The following is a 20904-nucleotide window of genomic DNA, read 5'->3' as shown; positions in this document are numbered from 1 at the left end:
ATCCCTATTTCGGAATAATAATAACTTTACTAACTAATGCAACTAGTATTTCTATACCTATATAATAGTACTATATATTACTAGTAAACCGATATTAATTAATAAATAAAATCTATATTTTAAAATCTAATAAATTATTAATAAAATTAGTAATAGAAAGTATTTAAATCTTTATTATAATTAATATTAAAGCCTCTAAATTCTTAATTATTAGTTATAATTAATTCCAAGCTTTATAATAAACTAATAATAATATTAAATTTAATAAAATTACTAAAAAATTAAATTAATATTTAGTTTAATATCGGATTTATATTTTATATTATATTTATAAAAATTCTATTTTTATTTAGTTTAGTTAATATAAATAAGCTAGAAATCTATTTTAATAATTTTACTAATTATTTTATTATTTTTATTAAATATTATATATTTATAATATAATATTTTAAATATTCTTTTTAATTTCAAAATATTATATTATAAAGTTATATTTTTAAATTCTTTATTTATAACTTCTATTTTCTTATAAATATTAAATTATATTATTTATATTATTATAGTTATTTATTAGTTAGTAAGCTTCGAAATATATTAGAATAAATAGATTATAATATTAATATAAAAACCCTGAAATATTTTATAAAATATTATAAATAATACTAGAAATTCGAATAATTATTAAAATAATTCAAGTTTAATTTAAAAAATAATATTAGCTTTAATTACTTTATTATTATTAATATTTTATATATTCAAAATACTTTAAAATAATATTAGATTAATATTTATTTAGATTCTTTTAATTAGATTATAATAAATACTAGAAAGTAGTTTATTAATAAAAATTTATTTAATTTATAAATATTATAAATACTAAAATTATTTTTATTTTTATAAAAATTAATAATTTTATTAAAATTATAAAATACTATTATAGTTCGATTTAATATATTTATTTTATTATTATAGCTAAAATTAATAGAATTAATAAAAATATTATATTTTAAATAGCTTTTAAGGCTATTAATAATTTTATAAAATCTAATAATTTTTTTTTAATTTTTTTAATTTATAATACTTTATTTTAAATAACTAAATATAATATTCTATTATTAATTATATTATAGTAATTAATAGTATTTAAAAAAGTAATAATAGAAATTTAAAAGCTTTAAACTAAATATTAAATTACAAATATTTTAAATACCTGAAATAGTTCTAATATTACTAATATTTATAAACTTTTTTTAAATTCGAATATTCTTATATAATATAAAAAATACTAATTAATCTAGTAATTAGAATAAGCTATATAAGCTAGTAGCTATTAATAAAAAGAATTATATATTAGCTTTATTATATAGTTATATTACTTTTTATTTAATTTCTATAAAGCCCTTTTTTATAAGAAATATTAAAGTTAATATATCTAAATCTAAATATAATTTCAAATTTTATAATAAAGCTAAAAGTAATATAAATATAATTTCTTTTATAATTTCTTTTATTATTTCTACTATTTATTAAAGTATAATAAAGAATACTTTTATAAGAACCCGAATATTATAATATATTTATAAGATAATAATTTATATAAAATAATAATTTATATAAGATAATAATTTATATAAGATAATAATTTATATAAGATAATAATTTATATAAGATAATAATTTATATAAGAATTTTTATTAAATTAAAATTACTAGTCTTTTAAAAAAGACTATTTTTAAGATTATTTCTAGATCTCAAATATTAAAAAAAAATTCAATTCTCGGTTTATTAATAAAATCAAGAATAAGAATATAGAAAAAGAGCTTAAAAAGTTAAAACTAGTTATTTAAGTTTATAATAATAGTAAAAAATATATAATATTAATATAATTATTTATTATTTAATAAATTAGTTAGAAAATTATTTTTAATATTATTATTATTATAATAATAAATATTATAAAATTATATTTATATAATATTTTATAAGCTTATATCTAATTAATAACTTTATTTAATTATAATTTCTATATTAATTTATTTTATAAGCTTATTAAAGAGCTAAATCTAAAAAAATAATTCTATTTTAAAAATTATAAAACTATTATATAATATATTAAAAGCTAGGAACTACTAGTTTAAAACTTATTATTTCTATTATATTAATAAGCTTTTTATAAAATAATTAATTTATAACTCTTACTTTTTTTATAATAAGTAATTTTTTAAAATTATTAGCTTTTAAACTAATAATATTCTATTTATTAAAACTAATAATTTTATAAAAGTATAATAATTAAAACTTTAAAAACTAAATTCTTAGTTAAGAAATATAAATACTTTACTTTTAATTATAATCTCAAGTTTAATAAAGATATTATTTATATAAATACTACTAGAATTACTTTTATATAAAAATACTAGTATTAAAACCTCTAAATTATTTTTATAAAGAATATTATTATTATTATTATAAATAATAAAAGTACTATTTATTAAGATCTTTCTATTAAGAACTAATATATTATCTAATATATTAGAAAAGTATATATTATATTAATTTATTAATTAAAAGCTTTATATAATTTATTAATTATTATTTAAGTTATTAAATTCTCGGAAACTAATATAAAGGTATTTAATAAATATATTTAATAGTAAATTGAGAATATTATTAAAGAACTAAAATTCGTGAAATTAATAAAAGTATTTTTATATTTAATTATTTTTATAAATAATAAAGATTTCTGTTTTTAAATTTAATATATTTTAAATTTAATAAATAAAACTAGATATACTATTATTATTTACTAGTTCTTTATTAAATATAAGAAAATTATTAGAAGTATTCTAGTTTTAATATAAATACTTTAATTAAATTTATAATTAATAAAATAATAGAAATAGAACTATTATTAGTTATTTATATGAATTCGAAGTTATTATATAAATATTTTATTAAATTAGATATTACTTAAAAGAAATATCTAATAATTAATATAATATACTTTTACTAAATATATAAATAATAAGAAATTATAGAAATTAAAGAAATTAAAGAAAAATCGAATTCTATTAATTCTATAATAAAATTAAAGTTATTAAATACTTTTAAATATTTAATTAATATAAATATAATAATATATAAATAATAAAATATAAGATATAGAATATAAGATATAGGATATAAGATATAGGACATAAGATATAGAATATAAGATATAGGATATAAAATATAAGATATAATTATATAACTTTATATCTTATAAATAATTTAATTAGTAGCTAGTTTCTATTAGGTTTAATAGATTTAGGAATCGCATATTAATATTATAATATTATAGTTCTTATTTCTAAATATTAACTATTTTATTAATTTAATATACTAGTATTTTATATATATTATATAATAGTATTATATATTATTAGTAAACTAATAATAAAATATAAAATTATATAATTATATTTTATATCTTATATTTTATTATTTTTAAATCTTGTAATTAAGTATATAACTTCTAAAGTAATAGTTATACTAATAATAAATTATTATAAAATACTAGAAATTTAATTATTTAAGCCAAAAGCTAAGAAATTAAATAAAAAACTCTTTCGAGATTCTAAAAATATATAATTACTTATTTCTTTTAAAGCTATTGGAAATTATAAAAATATATTTAGTTTTTTATATAAAGAAATTATAAAAGAATTCTTAAAACTCTTTATTAAATTAAATAAACTTAAAATTACTTCTAGTAATATTAAAAAATATTAAATATAATATAATATTAAACGAGTTATAATAATTAAGCTAATAAAAAATAAACTAAAATTTAAAATTTAATAAATTAGTTAAAATAAAGATCTAGAATAATATTTAGCTTTAATATTAAATAAATTATATAAAAAATAATACTTGCTTGAAATTATATAAATAATAATAATAAACTCTTTTAAATTATATTTTAAAAAGCTTTTATTTTTAATATATAATATTTATATATAAAATATTAGAAATCCGAGAAATATAATAAAAAATAAAATAAATTATTAGCTTTTATAAAGCTCGAAAATAAACTTATTTAAAAAAAATATATATATTATAATATATTACTTAAATTTTAATAAGCTTAAAAATATTAAAAATTATAAATTATAAAACGTTTTATAAAAAATACTTTAAATAATAAAATAATATATTTTTCTTTTTAATATTTAAGCCTTTAAATTAGTTTTATTAATAATAAAGAGTATTTGAAGTTCGAAAATTACTTAGGTATTAATACCAGTAATACCTTATTAATACCGTATTAATATTATTAAAACTGGATTATTGCCGAGCCTGTTCGATATAAAGTTAAAAGGAAATAGGGTTGGCTTGAATCGCATGTCTGGGAAGTTAGCTAATAGTAATTCAACTCAAAATACAACCAATTTTTTTCGAGAAGAGAAGAGAACACTCTACTAGGTAAGTCCCAATCCATAGACGATGTTATTAAGCCTTTCCCTAACGCTAAAGCCTCGAATTACCACAATCCGAACCTCTCTCTAAAAGAGTTCCTTCCCTCTCTCGGATCCTTTCCCTCTCTCGGATCCTTTCCCTCTCTCGGATCCTTTCCCTCTCTCGGATCCTTTCCCTCAAGCTCCACATGTATACTAATCGACTCCTCCCCAAGCTCAACATAATTACTTCCCATCTCCACTCCACCTTTATCCCCAGAACCTATTTGCTGTTTCCTCCCCCTCCTCTTCTTGAAAACCAACGACCTAATAGTCGGCAACCTAGCTTCTGGACCTTGAAGAACGGTTCCCGGATGCGTAACATTGTAGCACAGGATTGCAAGGCACATCGGTACTGCTTCTAAGACGTAGAAATATACTTCGTGGTATGGAAGAGGGTTGGAAGATGTCTTGCCGCCGGAGAACTCGATGAGACGGAAGAAGATACGGATCTGCATCCAATCAATATCTTGTGATAGCTTTGGAGAGGGAGGGGAGGAAAACTCACGGTTATGAATCCCAAACTCCCATAAAGCGTAAAAAGCAGACCCTTCCACCCCTCCTTCGCGCTCCCCACCCTCTCTAACCAGAACATCTCGCGATGAAACTTCACTCCCAGCGCCAAAAAAAGGAAGATGAACAATTGCTGGAGGCCGATACCTCCCATATAGATATGTACTCCTTTGAGCTGTTGAGTCATAGGCGCTGTGGGACCGGCGTAGCTGCCGCCGATGAGTTGGATGACGAAGGAGATGAAGTCGAGTGTCACGAACGCGATTGCGAGGACGGAGGCGGGGATCGAGAAAATTGAATGGATGGGAAGGTAGAAGTGGATCATTCGGGCGAGAAGCATGTATGCAAAGGCGTTGACCCCTATCATCAGTCAGCTTGCTGTTCGACGGCGATACGTAGGAAGAGGGAATTACAGAGAGGGGCAAGCAGGACGAAAAGCTCGGAAATAAGCTCGATCCATTCATTCTGTTGATTGCGAGTTGATATTGCCCGTGCAGTAAATGATATCGTCTCCCAAATACTAGCCATGATTATAACCCAGCAGAATTTCTTCTCTCGGCGTTAGCTTGATTCGATGTTCAATACGTGTAATGAAGAAGCTACCGTCTTGAAGAGCGCAGCTTGAGCGATGTGAGCAATCGTCAACATCCCAAAGATAATTGAAAATGCCAACGCAGCTGTGAAACTTGGATAGTAGTTGTACAGCGCGTGACAGGTCCCAGGTGGTACGTAGCCATTCTTGTCAGGTGTGATTGTTTGGATGCACGTTGGGACTGCGATGCTGATTGTTTGAGGTGAGAGTGTGACGTGGTCGTTCGTTATGCCAGGAATGGTTATGTAATTTGTTGTCATGAACTCGATTGCTGATGTGGTGGTACCAGTGGCTGTATCTCTTGGAGCGAGAGTGGGAGTTGGCGCCGAGAAGGCCGTGCTGATTGCGAGGGCAAAGGCTCCTGTCTCGAGGACCGCAGCTAGGAGAGTGAAGCGTATTAGCAACATTGTTGCTATGAGCCCTCAGCAAAACGAGGTAAATGCAGTGGGTAGTAATTATAAAATTAGGAACGGGACTTTGAGAAAAGCTAGCTGTGAAAGTTTGAATTGATCGAGAGGGGGGCGATTTTCCGACTATTTGCTTGGTGATGGACTTGAAGTGAAGAATATATGTTCGCACTGGTAGGCAACATTATATAGAGTGAAGAAAGACGACGGGCTTGTAAGGAAATCCACTTGAGACGAGCACTGCCTGAACAAAAACTTTCACCTGACACCGCGAGATGCACATCACGCCAAGAATTCCTCTTTATGATAGGCCCATCGTAAAAATGGTACCTGACTAACATATTAATTTCCAGAGTTCGATGCTCTGAATGGACCCCGCGGAACAAAATCCCCTGCGAAAATATATTTGGAGTTCCAGCCCCAATTTCGAAACTCGGAATGTCAATGAATTAGCACGTGTTTTCTCGTACTTGGCGCTCTGATGTCCCGGTGTAGCGAATCAATGGTCAAGGATGCATTACTCAAAGCTGACAACTAGAAAAGGGGGCTCAGGCTCGGCACAGCCCGAACGCACACTGCACACAGCGCAACGCTAACGAGAGTACCCCTGAAATAATCAACAAGACTGAGGCTTTGATCTAGCCTCGAGAAAGCAATTTCACTTCTAGCCAACGGGCATTCTATCAAGACGGGTCCACATAATGTCTCCGAGGCTCAATGGATTAGAGCCGCGCCCTATGACTCCTTTGCTGACGTGCTACGCCAAAAAGGGAAGGTCAGATTGCTGAGATATACTTTTGTGTATTGAGCCCTCAACTCATGAACCCTCTCAAAAGTGTGTCAATTCTAAACCCGGACAAAAACAAGATGAATATCCGTCAAAGTAACTCTCGATGACTTGGAGGCTATTACGGAGATTATTCTACGTTCCATGACGATCCGAATATGGGTTACCCTTTCCCAAACCGAAGGGAATTTCCTGAAGTCTGAAGCACCTCGACGAAAGAGAGGTTTGAGTTTATTTTGTAGAGCCAGAAATATATTCGATAATGGTGGCATGTTCGAAGACAAACGAAGACCACACAATTGTGGCGCCGGTAGCTTATGCTGCTCGGGGCATTGATTCTGGTGAGCTGCCTGAGATCTTAATCTGAGAAAATATATTGACAAATTCCCAAGCCCCCAGCACAAATGTAGTCAGCCTCAGATTATGAGCAGAGGCCAGAACCAGGCAGGCATTGGACATTCAACACACACCACAGCCCAGCGAGAAGCATTGGCGAAGGCCAGGAAAGAGTTCTTTGACGAAGTTTACGGGGGAAGAAATATCGAGCTGCTCTTGCTTGGTACACATCCGGAATATCAACATCGCGGGGCCGCGAGCAATCTTGTGAGATGCGGGATAGAAATGGCAAGCGAAATGAGAAGGTTGGTGTTGTGATTGGAAGTTCCTCGGGAACGAAGCTTTACTTGAAGCTTGGCCGCAAGCTCGTTGGCGATATTTCTATACAGCTGGATGGTGAAGATGATAAAATGGATCTTTCTGTCCTAGCCTTCGAGCAGGATGGAGGGGTCAAGGCGCAGTGAGAACCAAGTGATGGAGGGGTCTGAACTAGAGGTAGAGGAGAGAAGATAGTTTTGAACCCCCAACATTTCGAAGTGTGCGGAGATCCAAGCACTTGCACTTGTACGGGCGTAATAAACAGGCAATTCGTGCATGGTAACGTGTAGATAGATTCAGAAAGTAAATGACTGTCATGAAGAAGTAGATCAATAGAGTACATACCATCCGAACCAACGCCGATTACCAATGCCGCTTGTCTACAATATTTGGGTCTGTCCCATTAAAATATACTCCCGCGCTAGAAATGCATGTGGACAACCCAACCTCATGTATATGCTCCTTTGAAACTCCCCGTACCTAGCAACCTCCCTCCTAGGGCTATTTCCTCAGCATATATGACAAGTCCGGTAGCCCCTTAACGACACTTTGCACTATTCGATCTTGCTCGATCTCCTCTCTTGACTTCGGGTTCTGCGGAGGGATCGACGTCACAGCAGGAGTGCTAAAAGTAACAGACTTCGGCATGGACTTCGGTATCGGAGCATTAGGTGCCTTCGAGACACCGGCCGTGCTACTCTCGAAGAAAGAGAAATCTGCGGATGCCCATGGATCAACACTTACAGCTGTCGCAGGTTGACGAACTGTTTGTGCATTTGGACTGAAGGCAGTTCCCATGTAATGGTTGCTGGATGTTGTGAAGCCATTTTGACCAAATGTGTTTGTGGTGTTAATGGTCATAGAATTCGTAGTTGGGAGTGATAAACTTTCGTTAAAATTGCTGGCCCTATCAACTGTTTGCTCTAGTTTGAGCGGTTGAAAGTGTACGCTCGTTGGCTCTAGTGTTGGAGCTGTTCGTGGGAATGCCGAGCCCAGGTTTCCTGTTGTTTTGTGAAGTGATTTTGATGGTGATGGTGATGGAATAGCTGGTGTAACGCTGGTTGACGGCGAAGAAACCAATTCACCCCAATCACCATCGTCGTTGGTAATATTTGAAGTATTGAGAAATGGTGGGATCGATATGCTAGTATTAGCAATGGAATGCGAGCGGGGAGGTGTTCCATTCATTGCTATATCTCTTTTCGTAGGTTCTGCGAGTGGAGAAGAAACTCGACTAGCAGTTGGTATTGGAGCTGGGGCTATCTTGCCTGCTGCCAGTGGAGCGCCGGAACTCGAACAGGAGGGATTCTTCTTGTGCACTGGCGATTGTGGTTTTGAATCTTGCATGCTCGGAGGGGCGGCATTCCACCCAAAATTTGCAACGGACAATTGTGGCTTTGCATCTTCAGTCGTGATGGATTTAGTCGAGCTCTTTCTCCTTGCTTTTGATAGCGAGGGACTTCTGGACGTTGACCGAGTTCGAACAAGGCCTTTAGGCCACTCTCTGGGGATCTCCACAACCGGCTCAATTGCTGCTGGCACAGCTTTTTGCTTGCCATTATTGATAGCAAATGCTGCAGCGAGTGGTACAGGTGCAGCTTTGGAGTCATTCCAGCCAAAGATAGAGCTCCCTTTGCTGGCACCACCTAGGACCACCCGGCCACTGATTCGGTCTTCTTCTATCCATCGGGCCACAGTTTTCAATGTCTCTGCACGAACTTGAGATTGCGTCCAGTTCACCCGTACGTAGTTCTCATCGTCTCCGGTGTTGTATTTCCGCATCGTCCCATATCTTGAGATTCTGTACCAAGTTTTCCGTTCCTCAGTAGAAGAGAATGAATCATGAGAGGCAACGTCTGGAATGAAGACTTTCTCTGGGGGAGGCTTTGCTTCCGTGTGAGAGTATATTCGATCAAGGGCAGTTGCGTCGACGGTAAATTCGACGGGCCCAAGATCCTTTGGTACGACCCGAGCTTGGGACACTTCATGGGTAGCCTCTGGTTCACGAGCATTAACCTTAGAGTCTTCCTGAATAGGCGACTTCGGTGGAGGATCTGCTCTCCTTTCGTCCATCGGTTCAACGGTCTCGGATTGCACATTCTCAAAATCCCCAAATTCATCCATCTCCTCTTCGTCTTCTTCAACATCTCTCACATCTTCCGTCTGCCGGGCCGGACTGCCAATTCTACCCACGATTGGCACGGCGACCTCCTCTTGTTTAGCAAGACCATCAAAGTGCTCCACCAGTTCCTGAATTTTCGTGGACACTTTCCTTGCCACAGAAGGACGTTTTGGTTCCTCGTCAAGAGATGTGCGCGGCGAGTCTTGTGTCGTGTCATCATGGCGACTGTGCTCTGACGGAGAGGATGACGGTCTTGAGGGTACATGTTGGGCCACTTGAATGTCTCCATCCTGCTCGTGAACCTCAATGGGCGTCAGAGTTTCGACACTCCCCCCGTTGCTTCTACTCGACTCCTCCGCAATGACATTTGCACCATTAGTCGTAGTTAGGCTATCTTCAATTCCAATCGTCCCAGCCAGCATTCCATCCTCCACAACCACGGGAGACACAACCTGGGTTATCTCCTCATCATGGCTCAAATCCAGCATAGGTTCCACAGCGATGGCCCCCTTATCATGTCTATCGGCTGTTACAGGAAGGGTCTCTGCGAGCTCGTCTTCCTGGTTTGTGTCCATGGCCCAAGGATCTGGTGAGGGCTGCCGCAGGATGCCTAAAGGCTTCGGAAGTAGACTCAGCCCCAGATTCGGCGTGCGATCATCAGATATTGCAGCATCATTGTTCAACGAGCCTGACAGCGCGTGCGAGCCCTCGATTGTAAAGCGATATCCGGGCCCATCCCCAACATTACTCGTCCACCCATCATCTGCCCCGTCGAGTCCCAGGCCCTTTTCCTTCTTCTCCGGCGTTCCGACAGCCCAGTCTCCAAACCCATCATCGTCTGGATCGTCCCAAGGAGAACTCGTCTTCTGCTCCAAAGCCAAGCTTGCTGCCTTGACTGGGGTTGTCGGCTTGAATGCGAAGCCGTTCTCCTTCAGCTTAATAGGGTGTGGAGTTTGTGTTTCGTCTGCCCACGGCGAGCCCCAAGGGTCGTCCATTGCCATAAAAATGAGCAGGGGCTCTCATATTGATATGATATGCGAGTAAACTGGCGTGCTTATTTTCAAGAGACACAATGTCAATATTCACAGTTGTCTGATGAGCAGGTCTGGGCACCTTGGCGGATGTCGGGAACAAAGCGCGTCAGTGTTTGGCCTGTTTGTCCGGATTTGTTCCGCGGATTGCTAATCGATAAGGATTTCTTCTTCATTACATCGACTTTACAATGCGACAACTACACGACACAGAAGATTGAGTGTTTGACGAAGAGTCAAGATGTCTCTAGATAAAGTCAAACACATTGTTCTTGTAAGCCTTCTCGGAAACTCTCCGCAGTCCAACTAACACGCCATAGGTCCTCTCTGGCAAAGGTGGCGTAGGGAAATCCTCCGTCACAACTCAACTGGCTCTATCCCTCTCCCTAGCTGGTCATTCGGTCGGAATACTCGATATAGACCTCACTGGACCGTCAATACCACGTCTTTTTGGCATCGAGTCCTCGAGAGTTCAACAAGCTCCAGGAGGATGGGTGCCAGTGCCAGTACATTCTGCGAGCCCAGAAGCTGGCATAGGCGCACTGTCATGCATGAGCTTGGGATTTCTTTTGCGAGAGAGAGGTGATGCTGTGGTATGGCGCGGTCCGAAAAAGACTGCTATGGTGCGCCAATTCCTCTCAGACGTGCTTTGGGGAGAAATCGATTACCTCCTCATTGATACCCCGCCAGGAACATCAGACGAACACATATCCCTCGCAGAAACGCTCCTTAAGACCGCATATCCAGGGCAAGTCGCTGGAGCCGTGGTAGTCACAACACCACAGGCGGTTGCCACAGCCGATGTGAAGAAGGAGTTGAATTTCTGCAAAAAGACTGGCATATATGTTATCGGGGTGGTAGAGAACATGAGCGGCTTTGTCTGTCCAAACTGCTCAGAATGCACAGACATATTTAGCAGAGGCGGTGGTGAAGCCATGGCCATAGAGTTTGAGGTCGGGTTCTTGGGAAGGATACCGATTGACCCGCAGTTCGTGATGTTGTTGGAGGCAGGGAGGACGCCAGTTTATCCTGTTGGGACAGTGATTAATGGCGAGAACTTTGGACCTCGAGAGAGCGGCGATGCCTCCACCTCCGCAAGCACTAAGGACCCCGAGACGCTTGCTAATAAGTATAGAGAGTGCTCGCTGTCCCGGTTCTTTGGGGACATCACCCAAAAGGTCATTGGGGTGGCAGAGGCAAGAAGCACAGAAGCACAGAAGGCATAACTGTCTGAGCATCATATGCCTGGAGTAATTGCATAGCGATGGTGTTTGGATTTTGATGACAAGTTCGTCTTTGGCGCACCAGCATATAATACATAAAGGCTAGGCGCAGGTTTGCCTGGAATGAATATTTAGGGAACTTCCTAATACTCGATAGTCTCGGATCTTCATCAAAGGGAAGTCAAAGTCACACTCTCCGCAAATTTCCGCTTATATTCGTGTTGTTGGCTTGGTTATACAAGCTTCTTAGCCCGTCAGCAGCTATCCTGCAGAGGCACGCAGTAATCTTCTTTCTATCATAAGGGTTTCAATTGAGAAGTTATTACGAAAAATCTTGTGTGATTGATGGCAAGCGTATCGAATCACGTTCAGCTTGCCAAGGGAGGCAGTGTGGTCTTGATGTTACCGCCTTTCGCCTTGGCTTCTTGGCATTTCCTCCCCGCCGTCTCTGCATCAATTTCTACCATTCTCTTAAATATTTCTTCTTTCCCCGGAATTATCTGTCAAGATTGATACTCTTTCAAGGTTCCAGCCAATTGTTCGGAGGTTAGTGCCACTTGTGCAAATGTATTCCTTTTTCCACCAAGGTACCGACCCAGGAGGATGTTGGTAATCTTTGCCGAGACAAACTCCATGCATCCCAAGAATTACCAAGCTGCCAATGTCTTCATCGCCTTGTCTCCTTCCATATTCAATTATCTTGCCCGCCGCTAAGTAGGTCGACTTCAAGGATTCATCCAGTCTAATTCACGCATCCAGCTCGGTTTTGCGATACCAAACGTGCTGTGATCTCGGAGCACAGTTTCCCCAACTGCTACCTCATTTTTGCGACGTAAAAGAGGGGAAAGAGACCTTGGCTTTGATAACGAGCCGCTGCAAGACGGCTTCTTTGGCCTTTCTAGAAGACTTGCTTGCGTCATGTCCATTCAGAAACCGCCATTTCATTTGGGTGCGAGGGCTCGACTGGGTCTGTCGATCAAGATATAGTGACTAGGGTCATGACTGTTGATCTCATGCGACCAAACAAGTATAAATCAAGAAGCATCCTCATTTCTCTACTTGAATTTATCAAATCCGTTTGTACGTTCTTACGCAGCTGCGTGACTCCTTTTCAAATTCGCAAACCCACCGCCGTTGCCCACCATGGACGGGAAAGATCCCCAAGAGAAAGACATTGGCATCATCAGCCCTGCCAACAGCTCCACCCCAGAATATGAGTCTGACAACATAGACGTCACCCATGAGAAGCTGGGTTTCTGGACGCGCATGGGATGTACACCAGAGTCGTTCAAGCAACGAACATCATCAAACGATGACAATCTACTCAACCATACCCTCAAGCCCCGCCATCTGCACATGATTGCGATTGGTGGGTCAATTGGTGCTGGCTTCTTCGTTGGATCTGGAAGTGCACTCGATAAAGGTGTAAGCCACGTCCCCAATGTTTATTATTGAGCGCCCAAGCTGACATTGCAAGGGTCCCGCCACACTACTCATTGATTTCGCCATTATGGGTGTCATGATTTTCAACGTTGGTAAGTGCATTTTTTGATTAAGTGGAAAACTAAAGCTGACCAGTATGTTACAGTCTATGCTCTTGGAGAGCTCGCTGTCATGTATCCTGTCTCAGGCGGTTTCTACACTTATTCTACTCGGTTCATCGACCCCTCATGGGGATTTGCTATGGGTTGGAGTAAGTGATCGGCTTGGGGAATATTCTTTCGCCTCTAATTGGCCCTGCAGATTATGTGTTCCAATGGGCCATCGTCCTTCCTCTCGAACTCGTCGTCGCTGGCTTCACTGTGGGATACTGGAATCCAGACATCAACGTCGGAGTTTGGATTACGGTCTTCCTCATCGCAATCGTCATCATCAACGTTTTTGGCGTTCTTGGCTTTGCCGAGGAAGAGTTCTGGTCTAGCATCTTGAAACTGGCAGCAGTTGTCATCTTCATGATCGTTGGGCTGATCCTAGGTGAGCCATATCATCTGAGATTTAAAAGACTTGCTGACCAGTCACTTAGTATGTGGTGGTGGCCCCAGCAGAGGCATTTATAGCAAATACTGGGGGGCGAGACTCTGGTATGATCCAGGTGCATTCAAAAATGGATTCAAGGGAGTCTGTGCTGTGTTCGTCACGGCCGCTTTTGCGTTCTCGGGCACAGAGCTCGTCGGTCTCGCTGCTGCCGAAGCCGAAAACCCCGCCAAAGCTCTTCCTGGTGCCATCAAGCAAGTGTTCTGGCGTATCACCTTGTAGGGCACTTTTTCTTCAAGTCTTCTTAGCAGCTAACACCCCCAGGTTCTACATCATTGGTCTCCTGTTCGTCGGGTTGCTTGTCAGGTGAGACTATCTTCCACTTCCAAGACTAATAAATCTAACAAAGTCAGCTCTACAGATGACCGCCTCCTGGGTGCCAACCCATTCATCAACGTCGCCGCAAGTCCATTTGTTATTGCCGCCAAAGATGCTGGTCTCATCGGCTATGATAGTTTCATGAACTTCATCATCCTCGTTTCCGTCATCTCTATCGGCAACTCAGGAGTCTACGGTGGCTCTCGAACCTTGACCGCCCTCGCAGAGCAGGGCTACGCCCCCAAATTCTTCGCCTACATCGATCGATCCGGCCGTCCTCTCTTCTCAACAATCGCCATCCTACTCTTTGGATGTCTAGGCTACGTTACCCTGAGCGCATCTGGTCCTGTAGTCTTCGACTGGCTACTCGCTCTCTCTGGGCTTGCGGCTCTGTTCACATGGGGTTCTATCTGCTTGGCACACATCCGCTTCCGCAAAGCATGGGCACATCAAGGGCACACCCTGGATGAGATCCCATTCAAAGCCGTGTTTGGTGTATACGGTTCTTACGCAGGCTTGATTCTCATCTTCCTTGTTCTTGTAGCACAGGTAATCACATTCCTTCCCTTTACACGTCACTCAAAACTCATATCACCCAGTTCTACATCGCACTCTACCCACTCGGGAAAATGGGCAAAATTGGTACCGCTGAAGATTTCTTCAAACAGTATCTTGCGCTACCAGTTGTGATCGTGTTCTGGATTTGTGGGTATTTCTGGAAGCGCACAGGCTGGTTGAGGACGAGTCAGATTGATGTTGATACCGGCAGGAGAGAGGTCAATTGGCAGTTGATTAATGCGACGAGGGCAGAGATTGCGAGCTATCCAGCGTGGAAGAGGCTCGGGTATTTCTTGTTCTGAGGGGTAAAGTGTAGGTTGCAAAGAGGGGAAGGGGCTGCGGCGAATAAGGGTGGACCAAGGTAAAGGTTTTGATTTTCTAAGTCTCTAAACATCTTCAATGGGCGACGGACCATGTTCGCTGTTTTTTCATGTTGCTTTTATATAGAGAGAATATGCATGGCTTTCTACAACTCAGATTGAACCCACTGTCAACAGATCTTAGCCTTCCCTTCAATAAATCCAAGAACGCCTTCCGACCAATCTGTGCGGGTTCAAACCGCTCAAGTAGAAACAATGGGAAGCCGTGCGGGCCTCCCGGAATCAACTTCACCAGCGCTTCACCACCAGCAACCTGCCACTTAAACTCATCATGACCGTATCATCAATGAACGGATCCAAAGTCCCGCAAGGAAACAAAGCAGGTAGCAACTTCGGCTTTTGCTTCTCCGCTTCTGCCTTCAAATCCTCCAGAGTAGCGAGCTGCGAGCCCGGATACCGGAAAATCCGGTAATAGATAGGGGGAGTATGGCAGGATCTCGACGTTCTTCCATGGTTCGATCCCCGAGATACGCTTCCCCGAAACGCTTGACGTTCTCCATCTTCATGGTGAGAGGTGTCTCCCAGTTGTTGCAGCTGGGTGAGAGAGACCAATCGAATAATCCATATACAAACACTGCACCCCGAAATGAGAATGCGGGCCTTGTTTCTAGGAGGTGAATGAATGTAGAGGAATACACCATCGGGCATGAAGGAAGGAGGAAGCACGACTGGACATTTAATCCCGCGCCCGCTTTCTTGAGAGGGGATTTGGATATAGCTGGCTTGGGGGGGACGGAGCGTTGGTGCTGGCCTGGAAGTTTTCCCTTCATCTTGCAGACGACGAAACTCTTCCGCTCCGATCCGAGAGGAATGTTCAGTAAGGAATGACATGAAGGAGAGGGGATCCGAGACTCACATCCCACCATTCTTGACCTTTCGGGGCCGAGAGACGTTGTGAGATCAGTTATGCGCCGATCCGACTTGTGGTCTGGGGGACCCGGGTAGGTTTAAAGAGGCTGGCACGGAGGTAATGTCTGACTTAGTCGTTCTAAGTTGTAATGTTTCTTGTGCTTGAAGATGGATTCTGATGAGTATCTACGAAAGGACATATGAAAGAGCCTTTATACACCTCCACTTTCTTAAGAAGAGGTTTGAGAGCGAGCAAGGCGTCGTCATGTCGGAAGTACAGTTTGCGAATTTGTCTCAGTTCTTAACCTCAATAGGCTGAATCGGATTGATTTCTCTCCTTCGATTCTTATTCGACATCTTTGAAGTCCCGCTCTCTTGATATCTGTTTCAATTGTCGACAATCTTGGGAAGTTGGAGGGGTCAAAATGTGTGATCGTGTGATTTGACGCCTTCTATTGTTCTTTCGGAGTTTTGCTTTTCTTTCGTCGTATCACCACTCCAATGCTCTGCCATTCCCCCGTATCGGAAGCTAAGATGGCTGTCTCATATGCGCTGGTGACTTATTCGCCGGGTGGTGTGAGATTGAGTGTGGATTTTGAAAATGGTACGGACATAAAGTAGAGGGTTCTTCGGATTTGAATAAGGAGAGCATAGATTCCAGTTCCAGCTTACATAACCATTCAAGGGTAACCTCGCAAGCAAGATTTACACGAGGACCACGATATGATTGGTTACGGAAAGCCATAAGGATCACCAGTCCAAGTTTGCGAAACCGGATTTCACGATTAACCCTCCCAAAAATGCTGTGCTGTACCCCACGGAAAATTAATCACTAATATTCAATACAATTTAGCGGCTATGGCCCTATAATTCAGTAATCAAAAGCCTATAAGTAGAGGCTTAGAGAGGGGGAAAAGGAAAGCGAGGGCGATTTTTGGTTGGGTGAATCATGAAATCCGGTTTCGCGTTTTTCGCGTTTATCACTTGGACATCACGTTCTTACGGCTTTCCGTAGAGGATCCACTAGCCAACCGCCCAAACCCGCCAACCGCCCAGCCCAAAAATATAATTTTTCTATTATATCTTTATTATAATTGCAAACCCTATTACACATTACCACTTTATAGTATTTTCGATAACCTGACAGCTACATGCCCGTTTAAAACTAATAGTGCGGCTATTATCCATAAAGTAGTGCTTTTATTACCTTTGCCCCGCAATCAAAACCCCTTACTAGAGAGGCATTTGCTTCTTGTACGTTGTTAGAACACCAAAATTTTGAGATATTTTTTTACAGTACTAAGAAAATGCTAAAAACTTCTAGAAATACTATACTAAGGTCGTAAATCACGAATATCTACTCAAAATTTCGTTGTGGTGAGATGGGGTGGACGGGTGGGGGTATGAGCGGTTGGGGGCTGGATCCTTCTAATTGGTTCACAAATACGGCGGCTCAGCGGGGTGGAACCCACTGTGGCTTAGTGTTCAACTACATTCCACGCATGTTCCACGAAGGGCAACCACAAGCAGTTACAACCCTATCGAGCTTTGAATTCAGTGAAGCCCTACGAAACTCGTAATGATAGAGACTGCAGAAATACTTGCCCAGTCAAGGTCAAAAGCATGTGCGACCTGTATCACGAGGAAAGCAAAGGTGGGCATTTCCAATCTCTCTTCCACCCAATCTTCCGTGTAGGCGCTGTTACTAACTTGTATCAGTGTGACAGGGCTCGCCCAGCCTGCTCACAATGCATCCAAAGTGGTTGGCAATGCCCGGGCTATGTGAAAACATGGAAGAAACGGGAGATCAAAAGCCGGAAAACTCGTCCACGTTGTTTGTTAACCCCTGCTCTTGATATGAAATCCTCAAGTTTCTAGTGTATTTAGTCTCTAACCAATGTTTCACAGATGATCAAGAATGGCTACCAGGCCAGGAACCGAAAAAGGAACCCGTGGAATCTCGACCCAAGGGTGTGAAGGTTGCCATTAGGCGCAAGTCCCAGGCCCAATCAACCTTTCCAACGCCAATAGATCTCTTCTCCCTATCCGCAACGCCTTCAAATTCTTCACTCTTGGTCCGCCTCGTTGACCACCTTGGCGATAAGAAGCCTCAATGGATGACAATTAATAACCTTGGAAGCTTCTTCCCCTTTATTCCCCAAAGGCTCGGTCACAGCAGAGCTCTCGATGATGCCGTGCAGTGTATCTGCACCGCGTATTCAGCATTAATTTGTTCCAACGGATCAGTCATTAGCCAAGATCGTCGGGAGTACTACCAGGCCTTAAGGAGTCTTCGGTTAGCATGCCAGGACAAGAATGAAGTGTTCTCATCTAATGTTTTATGTGCAGCTGTCCTACTCTCCTGGTACGAGGTAAGTCTTGCTCAACCCATACCAACAACAAAATTCTAAGTCAGTACAGATATTGGCCGACAATCTAGACAATTCCTGGATAACCCACATCGGTGGTTGCGCAACCCTCGTGCAACTCCGCGGACCATCTCGTCATATATCCGGGTTCGACCACGCCCTCTTAAAAGCAGAAGAAGGTTCAATGACCATCGACTCCTTCCTCAAACACCACCCCTGTTTCCTGGATACCCCACCCTGGCGCAGCATAGTCGATAAACCCACCGAGCTCTCCGCCGCTCGCTCCTCAGCCGTCGGCCCCGTAAACGCTACACTTGCCCGCCTCTCCACACTCATCAACGAACTGGATAACCTCTCTTCACTCTCCTCACCTGCAGCCTCACAGATAGTACTCAAATTATGTACGTTAAGGCAGAATGTCAAACTTCGACTGGCGCGGAGTTTGAAGGGGAAAGAGGAGATTTATACCCCTATAATATGCTGCAAGGATAGTAATTATCTCCTTTTGATTGATACGACACTTCTGAAGCTCCTGGATTCCTCGGACCTGCCAGAAACTGGATTCCCGCTGATCATTGCAACATTTCCTTTCCAAGATCAGAATAACACTCTCCCAATGTTCCAGGAGTACCTGGAAGGTCAAATATCTAGCCACTTTGAGATGTTTAAGGAGAAGTTGATTTTGGCCAGTAGAGCGACGCCGTTCAGTGTGCGGAAGATGTGTTTCTTGTGTAGGGTAATAGGCGAGGAGCGAAGGAGGAGAGAAAGGAGGCTACATCCTGTTTGGGTGGAGTTCGAGGGGGCTATTCACGGGGCTAGTGAGAGGGGCTGGGTGTGGAGAGTCAAGGGGGAAGTGGTGGAGTTGTGACGTTATGCGGACTCCTATGAATTGTCCCGACACGGATGGATATGAGGATGATCAATGTGCGCAACTATCGACCAACATTCTCGGTCTCTGCATACGAGCTTCAACCACACCTCACCACACCTTCGGCCCAAAAGTTTGCCCCCTCGTCACCTTCTTCTGCACTGCAATCTGCAAATAATCCAACGTTCCGGCAGGTGCGCTATTTCCCCACTAGTCCCGGAACCCCGTGCCTGTCAGATTCAGCGCAGCAATAATAACAATCGTTGCAATTGCCAACCCGACATCCAACCCGGCACTCGTGATATAATTAAACCGCATCCACTAGCCCCTATACCGATTCCGGATGAATTTCTGGAATGCAAATTCTACGAGGGACCAGGAAAGATAGGAGAGTGGTATTGCGGGAAGGAGCTGGCCCATACCGCTGAAGAAGATGGGCGCGCTGACGAAGCGGGCTTTGGAGCGCGGAAAAGTGCCGGCGATAAGGTAGATGATGATGGGCACTAGAGCGCCGGCGAGCCAGAAATATTGCAGACTGCCGTAGAGGGAGCCGGTCGAGAAAATTCGCTGCGGATGAGGCCGAATATCACTGAGGCGTTGAAGAAGACGCGAGGCCGGGACAGGTGAAGTTGTTTGCTTGGCCGGACTTGCAGATCCCTTTTATGTGGTCAAGGGCCCATTCCATGGTTCCGAGCTGGACAACGCAGCTCCAGAGCGTACCAACTACTTGTGCGAAGAAGGTTACGCGTTGCGGTACCTTGAGATAGAGGCCAAGCTTCAGGTCTTGCAGGAAGAAATGGGCCTGGTTCATGGCTGGCGATGGTGATGTAGCCATAAGTTTTGAACAACATCATGGCGAGCGGCCGGCCGGGTTGCATATATCCAATGATATATTCCGTGAACACATTCAATCCGAGATGAATATTGATTGTCGCATAGACGATTCCGATGGGAATGGTCCACACGAACGAAATGAGGAGAGCGATGATAAGCGCCCACCATGAGAGATTTGTTGGCCAGGCAAGACAAGTAGCGAAACTGAATGCATTCATAACAATGAGAAGGACACCGTACCACCAATCGGGGACGGCTTTGTATTTTCGCATCATTTTCATATGGTTGTCATCCAACGAACCCTTGGCCGCTTTGGAGCGAATCTAGATCTCCTCACCTTGAGAGAGGAGGACATAAATAAAAACAGCAGCAATCGAGGCAAAAGCGAGGCCGTAGAATATAGCAAATGTTGTTGATAGAAATAGTGGCGAGTAGGCTTATGTTCCGTCAGAAAATTATCACAAACGGAAGTGTGGGATAAGGCATGCCTTGTACTTGGCCTCATCTAATGTGAATTGTGGTGTAAGGATCCTGGAGACTTTGGACTCCTCAATCTCAGAAAATACCAAGAGGAAACAGCTTTGGAAGAAGTTGCTACCAAAATTTGTTGAGCAAATGATAAATCAATATGACCGTTGTTGACAAAATTCTACCAAGCGAGACATTGAAGACCCAAAGTTTGTTTATAGTCAAAAGAAGAGAATTAACTGGAAATAATTATTCCTCTTTCACTTCATTCCAATCGGGATAACATTTGGGTTACTGAGACTCTATCTCGGGCACGTTTTCTGGACTCCTCCTTGGCAAGGAACCAACGTCCTCAATCAGGCTTGGCAGAAATACCTAATTTCTGGTATCGATACGTATCG

At 40.6% G+C, this 20904-nt stretch overlaps 7 protein-coding genes across 7 annotated transcripts; 3 read left to right on the top strand and 4 right to left on the bottom strand.

The window, feature by feature from the left end:
- Window positions 1-4522: 4522 nt before the first annotated feature.
- K444DRAFT_542602 (uncharacterized protein) lies at window positions 4523-5861 on the bottom strand (the record flags this gene model as incomplete). Its single annotated transcript, XM_024875888.1, has 4 exons — window positions 4523-4948; window positions 5005-5369; window positions 5423-5558; window positions 5613-5861. The coding sequence occupies 4 exons, from the start codon at window positions 5859-5861 to the stop codon at window positions 4523-4525; spliced, it is 1176 nt and encodes a 391-aa protein (XP_024729841.1).
- Window positions 5862-7838: 1977 nt separating this feature from the next.
- Window positions 7839-10918, bottom strand: K444DRAFT_194561 (uncharacterized protein). The gene has a single exon (XM_024870957.1). The coding sequence runs from the start codon at window positions 10570-10572 to the stop codon at window positions 7951-7953; it is 2622 nt and encodes an 873-aa protein (XP_024729840.1). The 5' UTR covers window positions 10573-10918; the 3' UTR covers window positions 7839-7950.
- Window positions 10745-12025, top strand: K444DRAFT_572467 (P-loop containing nucleoside triphosphate hydrolase protein). Its single transcript, XM_024877356.1, has 2 exons — window positions 10745-10876; window positions 10923-12025. Exons 1-2 carry the CDS (start codon window positions 10844-10846, stop codon window positions 11826-11828), a joined length of 939 nt encoding a protein of 312 aa, XP_024729839.1. The 5' UTR covers window positions 10745-10843; the 3' UTR covers window positions 11829-12025.
- A 1066-nt stretch (window positions 12026-13091) lies between these two features.
- Window positions 13092-15205, top strand: K444DRAFT_572464 (amino-acid permease inda1; the record flags this gene model as incomplete). The annotated part of the gene is made up of 8 exons (XM_024877355.1): window positions 13092-13250; window positions 13303-13360; window positions 13414-13518; window positions 13569-13799; window positions 13849-14077; window positions 14124-14165; window positions 14213-14726; window positions 14777-15205. The coding sequence occupies 8 exons, from the start codon at window positions 13092-13094 to the stop codon at window positions 15035-15037; spliced, it is 1599 nt and encodes a 532-aa protein (XP_024729838.1). The 3' UTR covers window positions 15038-15205.
- Window positions 15167-16057, bottom strand: K444DRAFT_619621 (uncharacterized protein). Its single transcript, XM_024881549.1, has one exon. The coding sequence runs from the start codon at window positions 15944-15946 to the stop codon at window positions 15344-15346; it is 603 nt and encodes a 200-aa protein (XP_024729837.1). The 5' UTR covers window positions 15947-16057; the 3' UTR covers window positions 15167-15343.
- Window positions 16058-17474: 1417 nt separating this feature from the next.
- Window positions 17475-19535, top strand: K444DRAFT_194484 (uncharacterized protein). Its single transcript, XM_024870956.1, has 4 exons — window positions 17475-17618; window positions 17684-17798; window positions 17873-18336; window positions 18386-19535. The coding sequence occupies exons 1-4, from the start codon at window positions 17544-17546 to the stop codon at window positions 19199-19201; spliced, it is 1470 nt and encodes a 489-aa protein (XP_024729836.1). The 5' UTR covers window positions 17475-17543; the 3' UTR covers window positions 19202-19535.
- K444DRAFT_647036 (OPT-domain-containing protein) lies at window positions 19313-20253 on the bottom strand (the record flags this gene model as incomplete). Its single annotated transcript, XM_024885281.1, has 4 exons — window positions 19313-19400; window positions 19524-19736; window positions 19792-19927; window positions 19959-20253. The coding sequence occupies 4 exons, from the start codon at window positions 20251-20253 to the stop codon at window positions 19313-19315; spliced, it is 732 nt and encodes a 243-aa protein (XP_024729835.1).
- Between the last annotated feature and the right edge of the window lie 651 nt (window positions 20254-20904).

Source organism: Hyaloscypha bicolor (genome assembly GCF_002865645.1).
Source record: "Hyaloscypha bicolor E unplaced genomic scaffold K444scaffold_165, whole genome shotgun sequence".
NCBI classification, from domain to species: Eukaryota; Fungi; Ascomycota; class Leotiomycetes; order Helotiales; family Hyaloscyphaceae; genus Hyaloscypha; species Hyaloscypha bicolor.
This window is presented reverse-complemented; position numbering and strand designations above follow the sequence as displayed.

Excerpts from the sequence above, each read along its gene's own strand:
- K444DRAFT_194561 (XM_024870957.1), bottom strand. The coding sequence starts at position 10,572 with ATGGCAATGGACGACCCTTGGGGCTCGCCGTGGGCAGACGAAACACAA.
- K444DRAFT_619621 (XM_024881549.1), bottom strand. The coding sequence starts at position 15,946 with ATGTCATTCCTTACTGAACATTCCTCTCGGATCGGAGCGGAAGAGTTT.
- K444DRAFT_572467 (XM_024877356.1), top strand. The coding sequence starts at position 10,844 with ATGTCTCTAGATAAAGTCAAACACATTGTTCTT. Across the intron at positions 10,877-10,922 it reads AAGTCAAACACATTGTTCTT|GTCCTCTCTGGCAAAGGTGG; the intron begins GTAAGCCTTCTC and ends AACACGCCATAG.
- K444DRAFT_194484 (XM_024870956.1), top strand. The coding sequence starts at position 17,544 with ATGATAGAGACTGCAGAAATACTTGCCCAGTCAAGGTCAAAAGCATGT. Across the intron at positions 17,619-17,683 it reads GTATCACGAGGAAAGCAAAG|TGTGACAGGGCTCGCCCAGC; the intron begins GTGGGCATTTCC and ends AACTTGTATCAG. Across the intron at positions 18,337-18,385 it reads TCCTACTCTCCTGGTACGAG|ATATTGGCCGACAATCTAGA; the intron begins GTAAGTCTTGCT and ends AAGTCAGTACAG.